Source organism: Chiloscyllium plagiosum, unplaced genomic scaffold (genome assembly GCF_037043375.1).
Source record: "Chiloscyllium plagiosum isolate Xiang-an unplaced genomic scaffold, Cpla_swu_hap1 HiC_scaffold_28, whole genome shotgun sequence".
Lineage (NCBI taxonomy): Eukaryota > Metazoa > Chordata > Chondrichthyes > Orectolobiformes > Hemiscylliidae > Chiloscyllium > Chiloscyllium plagiosum.
Genome location: NW_028270166.1, coordinates 28,926,177 through 28,950,540, shown reverse-complemented (window position 1 = coordinate 28,950,540; position 24,364 = coordinate 28,926,177). Strand labels below are relative to the sequence as shown.

General features: G+C 39.3%; 2 protein-coding genes across 7 annotated transcripts in view; one reads left to right on the top strand and one right to left on the bottom strand.

Annotated features, from left to right (window-relative positions):
- LOC122565294 (protein ENL) overlaps positions 1 to 1,175 on the top strand; it is a 116,700-nt gene extending 115,525 nt beyond the window's left edge. For all 3 annotated transcript variants that reach the window (XM_043721101.2, XM_087976077.1, XM_087976076.1), the window contains one exon: positions 408 to 1,175. In XM_043721101.2, the coding sequence (XP_043577036.1) occupies positions 408 to 536 (129 nt within the window). In that variant the 3' untranslated portion in view covers positions 537 to 1,175. The remainder of the gene's footprint in view (positions 1 to 407) is intronic.
- A 2,569-nt stretch (positions 1,176 to 3,744) lies between these two features.
- The window catches only part of acsbg2 (acyl-CoA synthetase bubblegum family member 2), a 61,542-nt gene continuing 40,922 nt past the window's right edge, over positions 3,745 to 24,364 (bottom strand). For all 4 annotated transcript variants that reach the window (XM_043721097.2, XM_043721099.2, XM_043721096.2 and 1 more), the window contains 8 exons: positions 23,455 to 23,604; positions 20,615 to 20,791; positions 18,354 to 18,535; positions 16,911 to 17,144; positions 15,657 to 15,874; positions 13,498 to 13,637; positions 7,171 to 7,417; positions 3,745 to 6,845 (listed from right to left, as the gene is read on the bottom strand). In XM_043721097.2, the coding sequence (XP_043577032.2) occupies positions 6,727 to 6,845; positions 7,171 to 7,417; positions 13,498 to 13,637; positions 15,657 to 15,874; positions 16,911 to 17,144; positions 18,354 to 18,535; positions 20,615 to 20,791; positions 23,455 to 23,604 (1,467 nt within the window). In that variant the 3' untranslated portion in view covers positions 3,745 to 6,726. The remainder of the gene's footprint in view (positions 6,846 to 7,170; positions 7,418 to 13,497; positions 13,638 to 15,656; positions 15,875 to 16,910; positions 17,145 to 18,353; positions 18,536 to 20,614; positions 20,792 to 23,454; positions 23,605 to 24,364) is intronic.

Here is a 24,364-nt window from a genome sequence, read left to right as displayed (position 1 = left end):
TTAAGTCATTGTCTTATTGCACAGTAAATAGAAAATGTTTTTTAAATTAATGATTTTGAATGGATGGGAGAGTTTAGTAGCTGTTACTGAAACTGGGGAGTAAATTTTGTAAATGAAAAATACATTACTTAAATATACAAGTGTGTGGTACTGAAGCATTTATCCAATTGAAGTCATACATTAATTTGTTTCACAATCAACCAATATTACTATTCTTCCCACAGAATGAAATAATCTCTTTGTGGTTAAACATCACTATCAGCACCAACTACTGTGCTACATTTTTACCATATTGTCCATTGTGTACCTTCCATGATTTTCCATCAAAGTTGACTTGGGTAAGAATCTAAAGATTTGATCGGAATTTCTGAGCCTGGTTTCAAGTGATCTTTGTTTTCCTTCTACAGATTGTAAACCTGATTGAAGAAACAGGACATTTCAATGTTACAAACACAACCTTTGACTTTGACCTTTTCTCACTGGATGAAACCACCGTCCGTAAGCTACAGAGTTACTTAGAGGCTACAGCCACATGACAAGACTTGGGCTTTTGATGCAGACTGTAGTATTTTTAAATAAAACTAAGACATTGGACTTCAATCCCTGTATGATGGAAGGCACAACCTAGGAGATGAGTGGCAATGTTACTGAATATTGATACTTTGTCTCAAAACTGAGGCCCAACTTAAAACCATCACTGCGTGGGATTAAGAAAGTCATTGTCAAAGCGTAAATTTTCTCACCATTTATCAATTCCCGGAAGCATAGCTATTCTACTAGGTCAGGAGCAAAGAAAAAGGAAGAATAGTGAGTGACTTTCTCCTCCAAGAGGTGCTCACCTCTACATGCTACCAGAGGAACAAGGAAGAAGTGTTTTTAAAGAAATATTTGATGGGACTTTTGTTTTAGTTTTTAGTGAATGTGTGAAATTTTACCTGAAGACAATAGAATTAATGTATATATTCTGCAAGAACAAATGAGCTACATCCCTGATGTGAACCGAAGAATTCTGTGGTTTCTAATAAAATGCCAAATGATACAATTTTACTGTGGAAATAAAATTCTGTAAAGTGCTAGGCACATTACTGAACTTGGTTTCACTAATGTGGTCTCAGAATCCAGTACAGATCTATTGCATTGTATATTATCTAAAGAATATATATTTTTGAACCCTTTGAGTACTGACTATCCTTTCCCACTTCCATAATATGTGCACATTTTTAACACATTTATTTTAAATAATATCTAATTAAGCAATTTTTTAAACTTGCTACACAGAAAGGCACCAAAATTCAAAGAATTTTACAACTCAAGAGACCATTTGTCCTACCCCTCCTAGACCTAGCCTGTAAAGACATTTCATTCATCTGCTGTTAAACCATACCATCCTTTTTCCTTTAGGTTACAGGTCTATTTCCCTGCCATAATCTGTTAATTCTTATTTGCCTAACATTTGTCAACAAGCTAATGTGGAATCTTATTGTTGTCTTTTGCCGATCCATAAACACTCCATCTGCATTGTTTCACTACAATTTTTCCTCTAAAGAACTGTTAACCATGCATTTACTTTTGCAGACACCAAGTGAGGCGATTGGTAAATCTGTCATAGTAGAATGTTGCAAAGAGATATCAATAAAAGTGCAAATTTAGAGTTCAATGTGGGAATGTTTGATATCATCCATTTTGAACCTAAGAATTCTCTAAATGTTGTGAATCCATGACTGATGGATGTAAAGGAATCCCGATATCAAAATCTTTACAAGCTGAGGGACAAGTATATTTTAAAAATCTATTCAATAGGCTAAGGAAATAGGAGCTGCAACAGAAAGGAAAGTTGCACTAAAACTATAGAAAGCTCTGGTATGACCCCATCTGAAGTATTGAATTCAGTTCTTGACACGGTGTCTCAGGATGGCTACATTGTCACACAGGGGCTGTGGAACAGTGTGCCATCAGCATTTTTCAGCTTGTTGGTAAGGTGGCCAGCATGTGGCCTGTCCTGGAAGGTGAATATTGTAGCAGGTTGCAGAATGGCTAGAAAAAGCCAAGATAAATGTTAAATTTGAACTTTTCAGTGGTATCTCTAAGCCTGGAGGAGTGCCTATGTATTTACTGGAGAGTAGTTGTCAGCTTCCAGTTTGACCCCTATTTCTCATTTGGATCACCACTTAAACCAAAAATAGCAACGTTGTCATTCACTTGTTTTTGTTCTTTTAACGGCAAGCAAAAGCCCTTCACAAGCTGATGTTGCACCATAACGAACGCATGGTTCGATAAAATTTGTAGGTCATCCTTCCAATTGCCAGAGTAGTGCCCTGCCCATTTTTTGAAAAATTGAAGTTCAAAAGTTACCCAAGACTAATTGTTATTAGTGTTCCAGTACAGAAGAAACTGCCTTTTATAATGTAGCGTTGTCCTAAATATTCTAATAAAAATAGTTGGAATAACCACCAACAGTGGAATTGCATCGTCAGAAGTAGGTTCCATGGTATTATTTCAAATCGTGTCAGTATTGCTATAGATAAAGCATAGCAATTTCTGGAGCTGGACAGGGCATTCTGCATTTACAAAGGGGTTTCAATTCTTTTCAGCAATATTTTGAAATTCTAATCCAAAGCCTTACACAATGGGAATAATCAGGATAACATCTCCAGACAAGTCATACCTTTATACTGAAAAAGGACGTTAGCATATCTTGCACCATTCGGTATCTCGTGTTAGCCCTTTTGAAGCCTGAGTAAATGCTACATTACCCAAATCAGAGGCTGCAGTGAGAATGAAATATCACTTGGGATTCTGAATGGCCTTGCCTTTGAAGGGCAGACTGGCTTATAGGGATGATGGGGTTGGTGGGGAGGGTAGTGCAATAAGATTACTGCTAATATTTTTTGTATCTAGGCTGACAAGAGTCACAGACATTCCAGGCCATTATTCCAGTGCACTGGATGGATGTGAGGCTGAAGGTTGTGTCCTGTACTGAAATCATCAGACTTCCTCTTGTATTGAAGCTGAATCCTCTCTTGGGATCTGGTAAGATAATGGAGTTGTAAGCACTGGGTCTATTCAGAGACAGATCAAAGCACTACTTTGTTGCTTTTGTTGGGATTGCTGAAATTACATTGGAAACTTTTATAACCTGTTGTTACGTGTACCTGTACTGAGGCTATTGATACTATTTTCCCTTGTACTACATGGTTCAGTTTTTTTGTTAGTAAGTAGTGATTTGGTTGTACAAGACCTCAGTATTGCTAAAAATAAAGTCTTTTTATTGAAGCATTTTATCTGCAAAGGCCTGCAAGATGATGAGCTTTTTAACAAAATGTCTTTTTTCAGCAATACTCTTTTTTTTGTACTTGAACTTTATCTTCTGTTAATAAGTACTTGTTAACGGATATTGCTGTAAAGCAGTGCAACTGGATAAAATATGGAGTGGTAATTTCTATCCCAAACTCATCAGACTCTTACCACGTTTTTGAGTAAAGAGGTGTTCAGAAATTTTCTCAATTGTAATTGCTACTGCTCAAAACAAATGTAGACCCCTTCCTTTTCTATTTTGTGTTTTTCTGGTTAAGATTACTTTTAAGATTAGACTAGAAGTGATCAGTTATGGTATGATATGAATGGGTCTTTTATTTTTCTGCTTGTCAAAAGAAGTCACTGAAAATCTAACAGGAATGTAAAAATGATTTTTTTAAAAAAAAAATCCACGAATAGGACCCTCTATCATTCTCATCCTGAAAAATCTCTGGTTTCACAACTTTATTTGCATCACGATGCAATGAAGTACGCAATCGTTCAACGTTGCATATTACATGTTCATGCAAAATTTACAGTCTGCAGCAATGGAATAAAACATTACAGTATCTGTATTTACATTGAATACAGTCTGGGTGTTATCATTCATGGTAAATAGCAGTAATTACACTTTCAGGATTTTTAACATAGCAATTGGTTGCAAATATATTAAGACGTTGAGTAAACAACTGGTGACACAAAAACAATGAAATACTCCTTCAAATGATAATGCAGAAGAAACGTCAATTGGGCCATGTTTTCACACTTCAGTCGCCATTTTGAATATTGCATTGGGATTGTGTTCAGTTTATAAACTGGCAGCTTGCATACATTGGATGTGGTACATTAATATTAAGACAAATAATACCTTTCTCAGCAATAGGTAAAATAACAGGAAGGTAAGTCAAAATTGTTCATTTCACAATTCAGTAAGAAAAGCATAACAGCATGTAGAACAACTGCTAGTCAAACTGCTGTATAGATCATTTAGAATATTAAGGTGCCAGTTTCACCGTGTTATTATAGCCTAATCAAGTTACTGCCAAAATGCTTATTCCCTACAGCCAAAGAAACTTAGGATGGCTAAAGGGTTACGTTTTCTCTGGTTAATACCAATCCCCTTCACAAGTTAGTTCCCAAAAATTCAAAACTGGTTGAATTCATACTTAAAATATTATAAGTGTTGCAAATAAACATGTACAATAATTAAGGTATTGAAAATTTAGCCCCAGCATTACATTTTTAGGCACTTTTCACATGTGGTATTCTAGAAATTACAGCATCTGAGTTCTTTGTAGTCCAAAGCACTTAATGTCTGGTGTTAGCTGTTCAACTGCAGCTATCAACTGTAACCTACTCTCCCTGCCTTTGTTACCTCTGAGTAATCTATTCCAATGCATTCCTGGCCAGTTTTCCATTATCTCCCTTTTAGGATATTATGGGAGTTAAATATTGCTCAGTCTATCAAAGGCTTTGACCACAATGTTTCAAATTCTCTTGGATGTGCATATTAAAGTGCTGGAGAGCAGTATCATTGGTGATGAGAAGAATAAATCAAAAACTATAAACATGTAAGACAGTGGATAAAGCTTCTGAAAGTCAAACTTGGGATAAAGTTAAAGTTAGTGGTGAAAAAGACATGGATTGAGTCAACGGTAACCAACATTAATTGTAAGAGGAATATATACCTGACAAATTAAAATAGAAATTAAGGCATATTGTCTTTGAGATAGCTCAACATGGTTGACTGGTTTGCCATGTAGAGTGATGCCAGAGATTACCATGAAAGAGCTCTTTTCAACCTCTCCCTTAAGCTAAGACATGGTGACATCTGGGTTAAATCACCACTAGTTATGTCTCTCTGATGGGAGTGCAGTCCGATGGGATGGCAGATCTATGGTAACTTTACTGGAGGCTATGTATCAGTACAATAGAAACCAAAAACTTGTGCTGGTTGGAGAAGTGAAACAAATTGAGCAGTGATATTTCAGTTTTGGGTAGTGATGTGTGAGAGATCTGGACCTAGGTATAGAGGATACAAAATTTAGACACAGCATTAAAATAGGATTTAACAACAGAAGTGGTCGTGAACAACTTCAGGAGGCTGTAGATTAATCTGAAGTCTTTCTGTCCAGTTTAAGTTGAAGTGGAGAAATACAAGGTTATTCAAATTTCAGGAACACAGTTCTGCCTATTCAAAGAGATCAAGTTACATCTAACTGTAAAGATCCCTGGACAAAGGGCTTTAGGTTTCAGAATTACAAAAGCAGATGAAAAAAAATCTTTGGCACCTTTCTTCCAGAATAAATAAAATGAAAAAAGAAAGGTTTTGGTTGTGAGCAGAACCAGATGACACCATGTTTCTTATTACTGTAGAATCACTAACATTTCTGTTCTAATGGTTGTTTAAGAAGGGCATAAAACAAATTTAAAAAGACACAAAAAAGGATGTATTTTTATTATACAGAGGATGGTTAAGTCATAGAGTACCCGAGCAGAACCATGGTGAAAGGAGAATCCATTAACTTTTCAAAGGGGATGAATAGCTGAGTAAAAAAAAAACCTCTTTCAGATAGCTAGCATTTACATGAGTGACCAAATACTCCTATGCTGTAAAAGTCAATGATTTGATGATTCTACAAAATTTAAAGCACTGCCACACTAAAAAGTGGCTTTTCATGTATAAAAACAGATCTTTTCTTTTTATTTGGCTTGTCCAAATGGGGCTGTACAATTCCTCTACAAAATGTACATTGGAAACAAAAATATATTTCATGACAGTTAAACTTCAAGAACAATAAATAGTCATAAAAACAAAGAAATAGGTCACTTAAATAATTTTTGGGGATGCTGTACAAAAATTAAAGAAATAGAAATGTTGGAATAATAATCTTTACACACATGGTTGATCAAAACATAAAACGTTATCACTTCTTTGGAGACTGTAATCGTATATAGCAGAATATCTGCCATTTGTCACGGATTTTGTAAACAATGTTTTGTTCTGTAACCAAGAGATATTATAAACAGAATTGTTGCTGCTGGCCCTTCATGTTTACTAGAGTTTGGTATATTTCCATGTTAAGGAAGTCAAATGCTAAAAGTTGGTTTCATTATGTATATGCACATACATATAAGTATGGGAAAATAACTTTTCAAATGAGCATATTTGCAATGCTAGCACAATAGCTGTACTAAGCATTTTAATGTAAAAAGCACATCTTCCCTCAATTTGTTTTAGCAATCCCAATTCCTGAAAAGTACAGATGCAATACAATTAATTTCTTCATTGTGGCAACAATTGTGAAACGTGAACATTTATTTGAAACTATATAGAAATGCCAAAGTTGATGATAACATTGCAAAACCAAAAATATAAACAAACAATCTACAAATCCAGCTGGTGTTTCACTGCTGTAGTAACAACCAAGTCTATTTTGCTGTAAGTGGATTATCTGGAGTGATTGGGGTTATTGCATCCTTGTACAGATCATCAATTTGGTCATTGTACATCTTCAGCACAACAGGCCTTTTCAGTTTCATTGTCGGACCTGTGAACAACAAAGGGCAATACACCAAAAATGAAACTTATCAAAAAGTTGCAATACAAGATTTTAAAAATAACTTTTCAACCTTGTTTCAAAATCGTTTTGAATGTTATGCTCCTAGTTTTTAAAAAGAGCAAACTACTTCTATTTTGCACTTCCCTGACATAGGAATCTTGCCTCTTATGTTTTAACATGAGTAAAACACATCAAAACACCAGCTTGCTTAGCCACTTATTCACTGTGTTTGGTTTGCCTTGACCTGCTTTGGAATGATAAAATTGCACTACAACTTGTGCAGTTCTATCCAAGCTATAGATTTATTCCTTACCTAATTCTCCTCCTGGAATGGAGAAGTCCTTTTCTAAAAGAAGCCACTTCTGAATTCGCTGTGCATTCGACGTAGCCTTTTCATTCACCTGGTTGATGCATTCCTGTATGGCACCATATACGTAAACATCTTTGCTGGCTAAGATTTCTGATGCCTTTGTGGCATTGCTGCCTATCCTTTGGCAAAACTGAATTGCTGCTTCTGATAGATCATCCTGTGGTTCACCAGAATCACCGTTTACATTGCACTGGAACAAGGTTAAAAATAAATTATTGAGTATGCTAGTAATATCAGCTCAAGAAAGGCACTTGATTGAAAGGAAGGCAAAGGAAGCATTTCAAAAACTCTCTGAAGGCTTCCATACAGAAATTCAAAACCCTTGTTCAGAAGTGACAACTTAGAAGAGCCTTCCTGTATGAGAACACCAGTCAGCAAGGAGAAACATGGAAAAGGAAGCAGAGAACGGAAGGCCAGCAATCTCGAGGCCAAGGATTAACACCTCTTGGAAACACAAAATGTGTGGTTGGACATGCAACTCTAGGGTTGGGCTCATCAGCCAAACAAGGACCGGCAGAATCCCTGACCAGTTCCCTGGGTAGGTAATTATACACCATGGTGACAGATTGCCAATGACAATGAATATACAAACAATTATAGAAATATCACTCCTATTAGTGTTAAAATAGCAACTTGATCCAATGTATAATTTATTCACTGTTACAATCCTTTTTTGTTACAGAGGGAACAGCATAACAACACTATTCCAATGAACTAGAAATAGAACAAATCAGAGTGCTTTAAAAACTATTTTTGTCCCCATTAAGTTCTCTGCCAGCTCTTATTTTAAGCAAATAAAGTAGGGAAATTTGTTTAAAAGGAACTTCCTCACACAGGATTACCTGCATAAGAAATTCCTCAAGAAATGACCAATTTAAGGTATTCACAACTAAGTTATTGTTTAAATATATTCATCCAAAAACTTCAAGACCTGTTGGACCTGGTCAAATAGTAGTCAGGAAATAGAATCAAGTGTTATGGACCAGGCCAGACCCTCTCAAAATATTTTAAGAAGGTAGCCTAGACCCAAGTTTCTTATTTTAAAGGCAGATGTGAAGTGGATATTCTAGGGTGTTGCAGCTGGTCAAACCAGACTGCTTTAAGCAAAACAGAATTTATTTAAACATTACAGTTGAAACAGAAACTAAAGAAAATGGAATTTAGAATAACTTAACTATTGGAAAACTTAAGTAACCCAATATAGCAACTTAACTAAGGAACTGCTCCAATCCAGTAACATCCCCAAAACACACCCCTTGGCAAAAGGTAAATTGAAATATAGATTCTTACAGGCAGAAGGGAACAACTTCCAAGAGATTTCAGAGACGAAAGTCAGTCGAGAATCATCTGCTGAAGCTTGGAACCTTTCCTGGACTCCAGCATCTTGACTGTTACAATTAAACCAAACTAGAAAAAACCTGAACTAGGAGAATTGGCCACTTTCCTGCCACTGTTAAATTAGGCTCTTTCCAGCCCCCTTGGCACCTCTGCCTTTCTGACCTCTCAAAAAAGGACAAAATAACCTTGTTAAAGTGACAGCATTGTCACACAAGTTCACACAAAAGTCCAAAGGCAAACTAAATTTAGGTATTAATGAACTTCTGAAAAGTAACTATGTTCTGAAAGGAAATTCATCCTTTACTGATCTTGAGGCAACCTTGGAATCAAACAAACATGGAGAGTACTGGGCCAACAAGTTCCAATAAAGAAAAAGTGAGAGACCATCAAAACCTGGTCATTGAGCGATATTCATCTTTGGATTAAGAGAAAAAGGGAGGCTTACAGCAGATACTGAGGGGTCAAAACAGCAGAAGCCCTACAGGAATGTAAAATGTGCAAGGGAGAACTTGAAAGGGGAGATCAGGAGAGCTAAAGGGGAAATGAAAGGATTTTGGCAGGTAAAAAAGGAAATTCCTCTGTTGTTTTCCCAAGTATATTAAGAGCAAGAGGATAATGAGGGCAAGTGTAGGGCCTATTAAGGACCAAGTGGTAATTTGTACATGGAGCTAGAGGATCTAGGAAGGGTTCCAAAAGAATTATTTCAGTTGGTGCTCACTTGTGAGGGGGACGATATGGGTAGAGATCAGGGAGAAGGTCTGTAATTCAATTAAAGAAATTAGTGTAGACAGAGGAGGTTTTGAATGGTCGGAGTGTAAAATTTTCAATTCTTCTGACCATAGTAGAAGTGCCAGAGGACTGGAGGACAACCAATGCAGTAGTGTTATTCAAGGAAGAGGAAAGGGTAAACCAGAAAACTGCAAGCCAGTCAGTCTAACCTCAGTGCTGGGGAAACTACTGGAAGCAATTCTGAGGGACAGAATTGGAGAGGCATGGATTAATTAAGAATGGTCAGCATGGTTTTGTTAAGGGAAAGTCATGTCTGACCAATTTGAATTTTTTGAAGAGATGACCATGTGTGTCGATGAGGGCAATGCTTTTGTTGTAGTCTAACTGGACTTCAGCGAGGCTTTTGATAAGGTTTCACATGGGAGACTGATAGCTAAAATGGTAAGAGCCCATGGCATCCAGGGAAATTTGGCAAGTTGGATCCACAATTGGCTGAGTGATGGAAAGCAAAGGGTAATGATTGAGGAGCAATTTTCCAACTGGAAGTCTCCGTCTAATGGGATCCCACTGAGGTCAGTGCTGGGGCCCTTGCTGTTTTGGTTCATATAAATGATTTAGACTTGAATATAGGACAGTTAATCGTAGGTTTGCAGATGATACAAAATTAGTTAGTTGGTAAATTGTGAGAAGGATAGACTTAGAATTCAGGAGGATATAGACAGTCTGACAAATGGAACTCATTCTGGATGAATGTGAGGTTAGACAAACAATGGAATATGTGAGGAATGGCAGAACTCTGGGGAGCACCAAGGATCAGACCTTGATGTGCATGTTTACTGGTTGCTTATGGTATCAGGACAAGTAGCTAAAGTGGTTAAAGTACATGGGAGACCTGCCTTTATTAGCCGAGGCAGAGAATTTAGGACAAAGAGGTAAATGTCTCTGAACGGACAGCCAGACTTCTCCAACTTCTGGGATTCATGACAGCCCATGAACTGACAACCAGGCTCAGACAACAACTCACCAGGCCGAAAGACCCAATACCCATTATGTGTAAGACTAACGTAAATTTACAAGATTCCATGCAAAGACTGCACAAAACACTGTACAGGACAAACAGGCAGACAACTAGCAATCTGCGTCCACGAACACCAAATAACCAGTAAATGCCACAACCAACTGTCCCTCATAACCATATACACAGATGACAGGCACCACAAATTCAACTGGGACAACACAACAATCATAGGACAAGCTAAACAGGGGACAGCCAGAGAATTCCTAGAAGCATAGCATTCATCCACAACTCTATCAACAAACACATTGACCTGGACTCAATATACCGGCCACTACAACCAGAACTGGCAACCAAAAGCAGCAGAAACGGAACCAAACAAATTTCTGAAGACACAGTATAACCACGCTTCACAGGAGGCTCCAAAGCACTGAAGATGTCACCTAGATAGGGTACTAAACATCTGCAAATCAACTTCCCAGCTCGACGAACATACTCACAGCCACCAACCTGCAATTGAGCTACAAATCTTTACAGAAATCTTGAAAGAGCTAGAGTGCAGTTCTGAGGAATCCACATTATAGAAGGGATGTGATAGCATTAGAGGGTGTGCAAAGGCGATTTAACAGGATATTGCCTGGGCTGGAGAGATTTAGTTGTAAAGAGAGATTGGATAGACTGGAGTGGTTTTCCTTAACAGCAGAGATGATTGAGAGGCAACAATGATTGAAACATATAAAATTGAGGGGCACAGATAGAGTAGACAGGAAGAAACATATTCCCCTTGATGTTGGGATCAATGTTGAGGGACATATATTTAAGGCAAGAGGTTTAGAGATTTGGGGAAAAGTATTTTCAACCAAAAAGGTGTGAGTATATGGAACTCTCTGCCTGAAAGAATGGTGGAGCAGAAACTGAACATTTAAAAAGTATTTTCAATGTGCACTTGTGCAGTCAAGGCAGACAATATGGGCCAAATGGGATAAGAATAGTTTGCGTGGTTGTTTAAAACCATGTGAATGTGATGGGCCCATGGGCCTTTTTCTGAGCTGTAGACCTCTATGACTTTATCAGGTTGTATTGGATGGGCAGAGGGCTAAGACATGTTGATGATATTCGACAGCTGCACCACTGTGAATGAGTCCTGTTAACATTCCCGTACGTGCTGATGATGGCTTTTTTTCTGTATTTGGTTTTCTGTGCTGGCTGTTTGTAACAATATACGAGAGAGAGTTTTGTTCCAAGTCGCTGGACTTCACCTCGAACCGGGATCACAGACAGTGCTAGGAACCATCTCAGCCTCCAGAGCAGCCAATGATCGAGGGGTCCCTGACCAGCAGAAGGGCATGAGGCTTACTGCCTTCCTTCCTTTCCTTTTTCATCCTTTCTTTATTACTTAATAGATGGTCATATTTCAGTCTTTATTTTCCTTTTTAAAAATTATTCAATAAATATTCATATTTAAACAAATTGCCATTGTTGAGTCTTCTCTTATCTACATTTAACCGAATCTGAAAAGAATCGCTTGGGATACACTGTGTGATCCAAGACTCATGTGACCCAATATTGTGGAGAAGGGGTTGAGATGAAAACAACTATAATATTAAAAGACCACCTTACCCCAGTTCCAACCTTCCAGCTCAGCACTGTCCCCATGACCTGTCCCACCTGCCAATCTCCCTTTCCACCTATCCGCTCCACCCTCCCCTCTGACCTATCACCTCCATCCCCACCCCCATTCACCTATTGAACTCTTTGCTACCTTCTCCTCAGCCCCATCCACCACCCCCAAATCTCTCCACCCTGGAGGCTTCCTGCCTCCATTCCTGATGAACAGCTTTTGCCTGAAATGTCGATTTTCCTGCTCCTCGGATGCTGCCTGACCTGCTGCGCTTTTCCAGCACCACTAATCTAAACTCTGGTTTCCAGCATCTGCAGTCCTCGCTTTTGCCTAGTTAAATCTAGGCATGTTGACAATGTTTCTCCCAGCTCTGTTATACAACACTACACTGAAAACATTGTCGTAGTTACATTTGAAATCAAGGCCTGGCAATGGAAGTAGAGAAAAATACATATTGCATTTAGCTGTAAAAAGTTTCTACAATAGTTTATACCAATTGTACAGTAGTGAAGTGAAGCATAATCCCAACTGGTATAAGAAAGGTGGCCTCTGTCTAAACAGAGAAGCAAACAAGGTAGGCAATTAGCTACTGATGGAGAGGATTAGATTAATACTTGGAACATAATGTGGGAAACAGTTGGGATAGTGGTTGAGGAGGAGGGGGGAGAGAAAGTAAACATACTTAAAAGCTTTAAACTAGGAACACAACTTAGCTTTACCCAGGGCCATAGAAATTAAAAATGCCGGAATTGTATGTGTAGTGAAAAAAACTAAAAGCACAAAACCATATTACACCTGAAAATACATAAATGATTGGAGAAGAAGCCAAACAGAAAGGGAAATGAGTGTGTGGCTAGTGCTGGCAGAAATCGCCAGAAATAAGAAAGGAGCCCCATACAAACTCAGGATGTGACTGGCTACAAATGTGGCTGCAGAATATGAACATCATGGATACCACCACTGAAGCAATGGTGAGTCTGAGAAGACTATTCAGCATAATTAAATGATTAAGGTAATTAATAGACACTACAGCGGCAAGGGACCCTGCACTGAACCCTGTGCTTCACCAATGGACACAGGCGCCAATCCCAAACACAACTGTCAACCAGCACCTCTGCCTCCTGCTGTCCAGCAACGTTTGGAACCAACGTGATATGCTTTCATTGGGTGTGGGGTGTGTGGGTGTGTGTCACACAACAGCCTATCAGTCTTTACATGGATAACTGCCACTACAAAGACATCAAGTGGACATGATGTAACTGAATGAAGAATGTGTTTAGCGTCAGATCCTCAAAAAATCTTTATTCAGAAGAAATATTAATATAATGAATGGTAAAGTTAAAAGTTTCAATTGAAATTGGATGGTAAGCTGGCAAATTGAAATAGAGATCAAGTTAATGGACTCACTTCATTTTTCATCTTAAAAGCAATATAAACAATGAATCTTAAATCTAATCCCAGCCTCATTTCCTTCAGTCAAATGGTGCACCTTCCACATTTAATGACTTTCTGAATTAATTTATACAGCCCTGTGGTTATTGTTGTTATAAATCAAAAATTAAAATACCTTTAGTGTTAATAACATCGATAGGAATTTGCGTTTGTCTCCTATCAGCATGACATTACTGATGATTGGTAAATGTTCCTTTACAGCATCTTCAATGGGAACTGGTGGTACATTTTCCCCTCCAGCAGTGATAATCAACTCTGGATGATAGAAAAAACAGAAAATTACCAACAATGAATTCCACAATGACAATGAAGCACCTGTATTTATGGCAACTTGCAGAACCTTCAGAATTGGCAAAGCACTTTGCAGGCAATTAAATATATTTTTGGAGGTGCAGTTGTTGCTATAATGCTGTAATACTAAGCCTAGTTAAGAATCCTGGGTCAATTACCTGGGAATTCATGAGCCAAAATTTAAACAGTCTCTTCCAATGTACACTGCACTGACCAAGGACAGTACACATTTGTCAGAAATGGAAAAGGTCAAGGTACACTTCTGTAAACAAATGATCTTGTTTCCCTTTTACACAAATTAACTGCAGCTGGATTCTGTGGTTGTAGATGCAGGAAAATCTTGCCAAGTACTACTCATCATTGGTAGTTAGAAGTTTGATAATGTACAGGGTGAACTGAAGAATCAGACAGAAAATACCTTACTGTTCAAGTCAGGATCTGCACAATTACTCCTGTTCATTTTCATCAATAATCTTCTGACCACCACAGACAATTACAGGAAGGAATGGAAGAGCGTGAGAAAACTCTACAAGTAAACAACAATCCAGGTGACTAACTAGGCACCGTTTTTTTAATCACAAAAGTATAATCTGTGGCATATCCAATGACATTCTGGTCTGTCAGTCTCTTGGGTTTATTGGCTGAGATGATATGCAACCTTGGGACCACTGAACCTTGGTATTCCGAAATTGACGTATTCCTGAATGCCTGTCTTTTTAGGAGATATCTGGAAAGTTGTTCAAGCTGTACCTGTCCCCACTGCTTGTACTTTGTCTGATTTCTAAAAATCTCTTGCTCAAGTCAGATCTCAAACAATCCAACCCAATAACCCCCTGAATTCTGGGGACGCATTCCTGAAATGAAAGAAAATGCTCAGTAGTAATCTTAAAATCATTAACAATTGTAGTGATGCCTCACAAAATTTCTACATGTAACTATCTTGGGACCCAGATCACAGGAGAATACTTTGTGTTCCCCATTTCCAATCACTCACACATCAATAGTGAGCCTTCATGTACCGGAGTACCCTGCTTAATCCTCTCCAAGTCATACCTTACAATTCACTTCTTTGATCGAACTATTGGTCAATCATATTTATTAATATCAGGTAATATTAAGGTATGAATAAGATTATATTAAGGCGAGATTTTTCTGCATCTACAACCAGAGAATCCAGCTGCAGTTAATTTGTGTAAAAGGAAATAAGATGACTTGTTTATAGAAGTGTACCTTGACCTGTTCCATGTCTGACACTGTGTACACTCCTTGGTCAGTGCAGGGTACCTTGGAAGAGACGGTTTTAGATCCTGCCTCACGAACTCCTAGGGAATTGACCCAGGTTTCTTAACTAGGCTGCTGTGAAACATCTTGATACACTTATTAAAAGATGGTATATAAATGCCAGTGGTTGTTGGCAGGTCATTTAAGTAAGAGCTAGCCCCAGAATGTGGGGGCAGCTCTCTCTAATCTCTTGGTAAGAACACCATACATCTGCTGGCCAGAAACTGAGCACAGTGACAAAGTGGCTGCTGATATGACTATGGTCATATCATGTTGGTTGAGAACGGAGGCCTTTCATAAACAGCATCTCAGTGGTGATTATTTACAAGTTCTGCCAGTGTCATTAAAAGCATTCCAAAAGATGAACATTTTAAGTTGGGAGATTAAGAAAATTCAATTGCTAAATCCAGTCATGTTCTTGCAAAATATGTAAAAAAAATTTATTGTTTAATTTTTTATTTTAAACATTGGAATTTTTAGTTACTTGATGGAAACATTTCAAAAAGCATTTTGAGTAATGTGTTGGGAAAACATAATAGAGTCCCACACAGTAGTCAGATTTTGGAACTGCTCAGTAGTAGCCTGCATTATAATTGGGACATAGGAAATTGATAGACAGATGTGACAAAAGTAAACTGGGAAGTTTGATTTCACAGGCCAAAAACATGGACTTTAGTTTCGTAAGCGGTAGATGCAAGTTACCTTTAATTCTTCCCGTGATATATAGAAATCCATTCTCATCATGTTTCCCTAGATCGCCTGAGTGCAACCAACCATCCTCATCAACTGCTTCTTCTGTCTTATCATCCATGTGCAGGTAACCCATGAACACATGCCGTCCCCAGAAACAGATCTCGCCACAGCCATCATCATCAGGATTGAAGATCTTTGTCCTACAGTCTGTCATCACCTTTCCACAGCTAGTAGAAATAAACAGAACAAATGTAAAGTTTAAAAATAAGAACATTTTAAAGGCTTAAATTCCACTGAAGCTGAACTTGAGTGCATTTTATCTGCTGCATGCCATGTAGTAGTGCACAGAGAGCATTGATTTGTTTTTTTCTGTAGTCATTTAAATGCAGTTAGTGCTCAGTGCATAACTGGCATCAAGGTGAAGATACTGGAAACTTCTGTACAAGAATAAGGAGGTCCTTAAAGTAGCAGAAGTTTGAAATTGGGGATTTTGAGCTGAGGAGAGGGAGGAGAATGAACATTTGGGGCTAGGGAGAAAATCCAATGATAATAAGCATTGTAAAAAGATGAGTTTCCAATAATACTATTTGCACCCAACAAAACAATTCAATGCAAAGGAATAAGGACAATATGACAAGGGGTGAAAGGTCTCAGCAGTACTTTCAGTGCACAAATTTACCTGATTGACTTGTAATTGCTGTACCCCTTATGGGTGTTGTATTATGCTCCAACTCTTAGAGGCACACTCTGCTAATCTTCCATTACAGCAACACATTGGATTTCCTGGGGCTCTAATAATCTACTTCCAACAATTCTTTAATGGGATGATGAGCAACAAACGCCTGATCCTCTCCCAATCCTGGGACTATAATGCAGCCTCACAAGAAAAGACAGGGCTAGCACACTAGAACACAAAGCCAGTGACCCCAAACATGTGCTTCACCTGGACTTGAGCTACTGTTCATCTGTTGACAGCAAGCTGGAGAAGGATTTCATTCCTTTGAGATTACATTTTGCAAATGTGGTGAAGGAAATGTCATCCCCAGTATTTGGAGGTACAATTACACAAAGGATTTGTAATAGTGTGTTTCTACTGGAATTCAGGTGGGTATGAACCAGAATTCTACATCACATACTGCGAGTGCAGATCCAATGTCTTCCATTGGTTACCACTAACTAAAATCTGAGAAAGAAAATGGCTGTTAAATACAGATATTGCTCAATCTGGCCACTCAGAGTACATACTGAAGGGAGTGATCCTACCTTGAAAGTCTAAATGCATCAGGTACGGAAATGGTGTGTGGTCCTGAGCTTTCACTCATTCCATATAACTCGTATACGGGGATGTTGAGACTAAGGAAGAACTCCAGCGTGTCTTTGGTTATTGGAGCTGCTCCTGTGTAACATTTTGTGCAACGAGTCAATCCCAAAGCATTCCGAACCTTTTTAAACACCAACTCATTGGCCACCCGGAAGTTAAATGAAACAGCATTATTTCTGAAAAACAGAACACAAGTATTTATTTTGAGTCTTCTTAAAAATGTAATGAAATTTGTTATTGTAAACACATTGTATTGTTAATTATTTGAGAGGCAGGCCATACCATTAATGCACTAAAATACTATGTGTCTAATGCACAAGTGAATGTGGTGTTGGGGTACTGTCACTGGACCGTTAGCCTGGACACATTGTCTAGTACTTTGGGGTTAAGGGTTCCATGGCAGAATTTAAATTTAATTAAAAATTCTGGCATTGAAAATATGAAGTCTCAGTTTCATGGTCATCAATTGTTGTAAAAGCTAATCTGATTACTTAATGTCCTTTTAGAAAGGAACTCTGATTTCCTTACATGGTCTGGCCTGTATGTATTTTCAGATAAATAGCGGTGTGGCTGACTCTTCTCACTGCCCTCTGGAATGGCCGAGTAATCCAATTAGTTCAAAGGCAATTCGGAATGAGCAACAAACGTTAGTCTTGCCAGTGATGCCCCATCCCATGAAAAAAATTAAAACAAATAGTCCAGGAAGTTTTCAATAATGTATAACAGAGTTTAGAAGTAACATGCATCCAGATGTAAATAGACATCTTTCCGCTTTGCTCCCTGATAGTGAAAAATTAATGCATCGGGTACTTTAATATTGCAATGAAATGTAACAAATGAAAAGGAGCCAGTGTGCCCACAATGTGGTTAGTCTCCTGACTGTTTGCAGCAGTTATGGTGGAGGTTCCTTTTTGTGAATTCTCTGAAGAAAATCCATTGTTTCACCAACAGCTTTTGTGTGAACTTTCAGTTTGTATGGTACACCTGCTCCTGGTGTAGTCAGCAACCCTTGTCTGCGACTGTTAATTCAACTGACTGGGGAAACCTGTTTGGGTGAGAGCTGAGCACCATTTTTGGAGATTTGGCAGGGGATTAGTAACAGCATTATGTTGTACCCAATGTGCAATATATATTTCACTGACATGACTGTTAATGCCCAAAAAATAGGAAGTGATCCTGTTCACTGACTGTGTTAGAGCCACTCGGTGATTAACTCTTGCATGTGTTCACCATAACATGGCTGGCGACAATTCACAAGCCTCGTTTTTGGCCTTTGTTTCAGAAGTAAAACTGCTTTTGAAGGAAGGTATGATCAAATTAAACAAATGATTGAATCCAAACTGGATGAGAGAGAAAGCTGGCAAGTGATTAAATTATTTACCTACCCACGCATGCGATTTAGATTGGTTTTTAAACCAACATCTTTCGCCCAGGAGGCAACTTTCCTCCTAACAGTCGAGGATTTTGCTCCTATAGTTTTCATTTTCTCCTGCATCTTCTCCCAGACACGCGGCACACCCATAAATGCTGTGGGACGGACCTCCCTCATTGTGGTCACCAAAGAACCCTGAAGTAAATCGTAATTAGAACATACAAGTAAATTTACTTGCACTGTGGGCAATTTTTTCTATAATTTTCACTGCAAAATATTCATCAAGAATCATGCAATCAGGAAAAGATCAGGGTCACATGCCCTGTGCTTTAAAAGGGAGCTAGATTTTTTTTTAGAAATTCATGTATTATATACAATTACATTACACAGGTTGATACAAAACAAGGTGAAAGTGAGGACTGCAGAGGCTGGATATTAAAGTCAAGAGTCTGGTGCTAGAAAAGCACAGCAGGTCAGGCAGCATCAGAGGAGCAGGAGAATCGATAATTCAGGCAAAACCCATCCTGATGAAGGGCTTACGCCAGAAATGTCAATTCTCCTGCTCCTCAGATGCTGCCTGACCTGCTGTGCTTTTCCAGCACCACATTCTCGACTTGATACAAAACAAGCTGATCCCCAATCTCCTTGTTATTTTGTATTCAAAATTCAATTTGTAAAATAGCAAGATCTGTACAGACAATCCCTTCTCGGGAACATTAATCTTCCCAAATTCCTGGTTTTAGTCTTCTTTACCCATTTCTATCAAATCTAGTAACAGGGAAGCACCAAATCCCAAGTGTAATCGTTTGTGCCAATTGCCAGTCAGCGGTTTCTTTTAAAGTAATCTCTTCTATTCAAGCCAGAACAGAACAGGTTTTTAAACAGTTTCAGTCCATAGGTCGAGTGCAGAGTGTAAACCAGCTACTACATTTGAAATAATTTGAATTTTAACTGTGAACCTTCACAGCTGCAGGAAACGTTTTGAACTTCAAAGAAACGTAAAGAAAATTAGAGTAAAAGATCATCTGGGCGAACCAGTGTTAGTTTGCAGTCCATATGAAGTGTAGTGTTAATATAATTTGCCTCATTCCTGATGAAGGGCTTGTGCCCAAAACGCCGATTCTCTTGTCAGGCAGCATCCATGGAACATGCTGTGTTTTTCCAGCACTACATTTACTCAATGGACCCCATGGCCTCAGGACTCCACAGTCTGGTCCATGACTAAATGCCCAACCATTAATTTCCAAAATCCAGTGCTGAAGTTGGCCTAGCCCCAGGCCTGGTTTGACAGGTCATCCCTGACTGAACACATCCCAGCCACTGGCCTAACGTGACAGGGCGGCCCTGACTGAACACACCCCAGTTCCGGGCCTGGCTGGACAGGGCAGCCTTATTGAGCACGACCCAGCCCATGGCCCAAACCCCAGGCCAACCTAACTGGGGCAGTCTTGCCTGAGCACTGACCAGTCTCCAAGACACATGGCTTTGCAGCAGCCCCCTCAACTGACAACAATCCCCAGAAAATTCCTCCACTGTTTCTGTGCAATCAAGAATTCAGGTTTGCACCTTTAACCACATGCTGCCTTACCGACCAAGAACTCTGCTCTCTAATGGCTGTAGCCTCTTACATTCCCACTTGCCACCACTTCCTTGGTCCACTACTGGTGGCTTTCTGTTATATAGACCCGAATCTCTGGAATTCCCTACCAAAATCTCTGCCTTCATTCACATACTTAACACTGTTGTTAAAATCTAACCATTGTACCAAGCTTTTAGTCATCTCTCTTCTTCAGCTCAAAATGCAGGGGAGGTGTGGCCAAGTGGCAATAGGAAATATGCTGCCCCAGGGAGCAAACACACAGTGCACAAGCAATGTCCCTATCAAGATGCCATGGCAACCTTAAAGGACAGCACCTAGAGCAAGCCGAAACAGGAGAAAACACTGCTTGTGATATTTCCTTCTTTAGTTTGGTGTTAATTCTGGACTCATTCTGCTCCTGTGAAGCATCTCAGGATGTTGTCTTGGTTAAGATGTGCATGTCATTTTTAACATATTGTTCAAATTGCATGAGTTTGCAGCTGAGGTCCTGGAGATCTACAGGAAATCCTGTGCTGCGAAAAGAAACCGTATGCATTCTTCTGCTTGCAAGAAAACACAACTGGATAGTTTCCAACCATGGTGAAGTTAACCAATGTATAGCAGCCCCTCTTGTTAAATAAATACTACTTTGCTGCAAATTAACTATTTAAATTTCACATTGCATTATATTTTACCTTCAGTGCATCAGGTTGTGCAAAATAAGTGGTGCCTCCAAACATTATGGACAGCCAGATATCGATCATTTGTGCAGCAATATGACTTAGTGGCAAATAGCTAACAATAGCTTCTTGGCTTTCAGTAGCTGGTCGCAGTTGCACCATATTTCCTGCTGCATAAGCTGTCCATGTTAGCTGTAGTTATAAAAGTAGTATTATAATGGTTTCATATCCAGAAACATGACCGACTTAAACATGATATACAGTTTTCACTATTGCCCACCTCTCTCACCATGAGGTGAGCATGATCCTGAGGTGACCATCATTTTAAATGGCTGTGGTTTTTATGACTATGGTATTCCCTTGTAGGAATGCAGTACACATTCACCACTTCATCTGAGATCTCTATCCTGTTTCCCTTAGTATTTGAAGTTTCAAACTGACAGGATTTGCTGAACATTTTCCCTGGTAACTGCTTTCTCTCGAGCCTGGAGATGTGGGTACTTGAGGAACGCTGTGTACATGTGTGGCATGTTACTACACATATATTTGTAAATACAATAGAAAATCTTTATCTAGCTCTCTTTCCAAGACTGTTGTATCAATTATAACGCTTGAAGTTTTTAAAAAAAAAACCTTTCATATGTAGCCAGAAAACCGAATGCTCCAATTCCTCCCATTTAAATACAATTCTTCAGACAGAATACAACAATTAACTCGAGGCTATTGTGGTTCAGTGGTAGTTTTCCTTCCTCTGGCTCAGGAAGACAGGATTTATTATCTTTAATAAAAGATAAATGTAAAGTCACTATAGTTCTAATGGGCCATAGGGGGCTGCTCTCTCATTAGAGAGATAACTGAAGGCCACCATATCTCATGCAAATGGAAAGGTTCAGAAGGAGAGTCTTCACGCAACCTCAGCTGGTGCAGGAACTGAACCCACGTATTACTTTTCATCACTAAGTAACCATTCAGTTAACTGGGTGACACAGTGGCTCAGTGGTTAGTATTGCTACCTCTCAGCACCAAGGACCCAGGTTTGATTCCAGCCTTGGGCAACTGTCTGTGTGGAGTTTGCACATTCTCCCAGTGTCTGCCTTGGTTTCCTCCAGGTGCTCTGGTTTCTTCCCACAGTCCAAAGATGTGAAGGTTAGGTGAATCGGCCATACTAATTTGCCCATAGTGTTGCCTGGGTCTGGTGCATTAGGGGAATGTAAACTAATCGCGTAGGGGAATGGATCTGCGTAGAATACTCTTCAAAGGATCAGTGTGGACTTGTTGGGATAAATATCCTGTTTGGGTTGTAGGAGTTCTATAACTGAACTAACCAACCCCCACCCCGCCCCCCCTCCCAACTGCCTATAATGTCAAAACGAGAATGAGTATTTAGCTTGAATGGAAAGAGCACCAATAAAGAATTTTGGGTCTCTAGCTTAGAGGATGTGAAAGTATTCAAAGTCAGTAAAAGCGTCAGGATAGCTTTTCCCTTCTAAACAAGTAGCAGTATTAAAAACATGAATGGACGAGTTTTTCAACTGCTGGCCATACATTTTACACTTTCCTGGTGATTGAAATCTGAACGGATTTTGGAATGCGTTTGGTGCCCAAATCCCACTCATTGAAGTTTTTAGGTAAGTCTGTAAAAGGGCAAGCAAATTTTTTGCCCACCAGAGGAAACAGGCTGGTTAAAATGCATATCATGCTTCTGGACTAGTTGTAGGGTCATGTTTGCAGGTACAAATGGATGGAATGTGCATCCCATGGAAGGGGCATAATCTGTAGTCATTGAAAGGACCTGCAATGTGGCTTGAGGAGTTAAAAAAGCATCACTGTAGGCTGTTCAAAATAGGCAAGTTAAACATTTAGAATTTTTGTTGTGGAGTCAGGATTATGAAGAATTTTGACCCAAAAACTTTGAAGAAACAGTGAAGATCTTTCCATGTTAGAAATGGTGTGTTACGTGGAGGTGAAGGGAGTTCCCATACTTGTACTGTGTTTCTATATAAATGCGGTACGTGCACAACAACATCCAGTTAGGTGCCCTGTGAATGATACTGCATTTAAAAAAATCCAATATCACAGCAAAGCTTATAATGGATCAGTTCAGAGAATGGTGAACACAAAATATATAAGATAGCTATAAATACAGCAGATAATATTATTACTTGAATTTTGTAATTATGTATTTGACTACAATTCAAGTTAAGCAGTTTTGAATAGTAAAGCTTTTCTTTTCTCACTCAGATAGCTCAGTCAGGTTGAAGAGAGGTTTGAATGACAGCAGTCCTGGATTCAGCTTGATGTGGTTTTCAATCCCCAGCTAGTAAGCATCCTCCCTCTACACTTCAGTGTGACAAGCTACGATCTCCCTCTGAAGTCCAACCTCATTTTCAATGCTGAGGTTTTGGGCCAGTGACTACTTCCCACCCAAAAGCAGTGGGGCCACCACAATGACAGCCTGGAGGCCAGTTTATGAAACACAAAAATCTTAAAATTATATCAGAAGTGCACCACCAAGAAGTGTCCTCCCACTCTCTCGCTTTGCAAGCTGCATCAGCAGCTCCAACCTCTCATTGCTGAGGTAGGAGAGCATTTATTGAATGGAGCTTCTAAAGGCAGCCACTTAACCAGGCACTTGCTCAAAAAAAATAAAGTTCCTCTGGGTAGATTCCTGACTGTCATATCCTCACAACTGTGGATTGGGACCCACTAACGAATCTTCAGCCCCTAATCGATTTCAGGCTGAAGAACTGAAATGATTTTACTTTAAAGTGTTAAAGGACTTTCCTTAAAAAGCCTTAAAAGGCCATGACATTAAACGTGACCGAGCTGCAACGCATTAACAGGACAGCACTTACATTATCGTGGCTCAGCATGACTCCCTTTGGCGTTCCAGTGGTCCCCGAAGTATAAATGAGTGTGCAACACTGATTCGGTTTCTGGGAAGCGATAATCTCATCGAGTTGTGAATCTGGCACATCCTTCCCAAGCTGCATGAACTCCGCCCACTATTTGAGATACAAGAAAGTACATTATCAGAGAAATCATCCAAAGTTAAATACAATTCCACTTCTTGAGAATACTCTACACTGGGGGAAGAAAAGGGGCGGCTCAGTGGTTAGCACTGCTGCTAGGGACCTGGGGGTTCAATTCCTACCTCGGGCCACTGTGTGTGGAGTTTGCACATTTCTTTCCCCCTCCCCCCCCGCCACCCGTGTCTGCATGGGTTTACTCCGGGTGCTCCGGTTTCCTTCCACAGTCCAAAGATATGCAGATCAGATGAATTGGCCAAGCTAAATTGCCCATAATGTTATATCCATTAGTCAGGGGTAATTGTCAGGGAATGGGTCTGGGTGGGTTTTATCTTCAGAGGGTCTGTGTGGACTGATTTGGCCAAATGGCCTGTTTCCACACTGTAGGGAATCTCATCTAAAAACACTCCAGTAAAATTGGTCAGACACATTAAGCCCAAGTTGGCTTCCTGTGACTGTGCCAAATCTGTATAGGTATTTCACTTTCCTTTTCAGAATGTCCTGTAATACTTTATCCAGAGCAGGTCTAGGGTGCAGTGTTATGTTCGTTTGTAAAAACTGGGGTTCCAGCTACTGTCCAAATCTTAGGCACCAGTGCTGTCCAATTTCCAAAGATTCCTTAAATATAGTTGTTCATAGACCAGAATATTGTAGAATCCCCAGCATGTAGAAACAGGCCATTTGCCCCAGCAAGTCCATATCGTCTCTCTGAAGAGCACTACACCCAAACTCACCC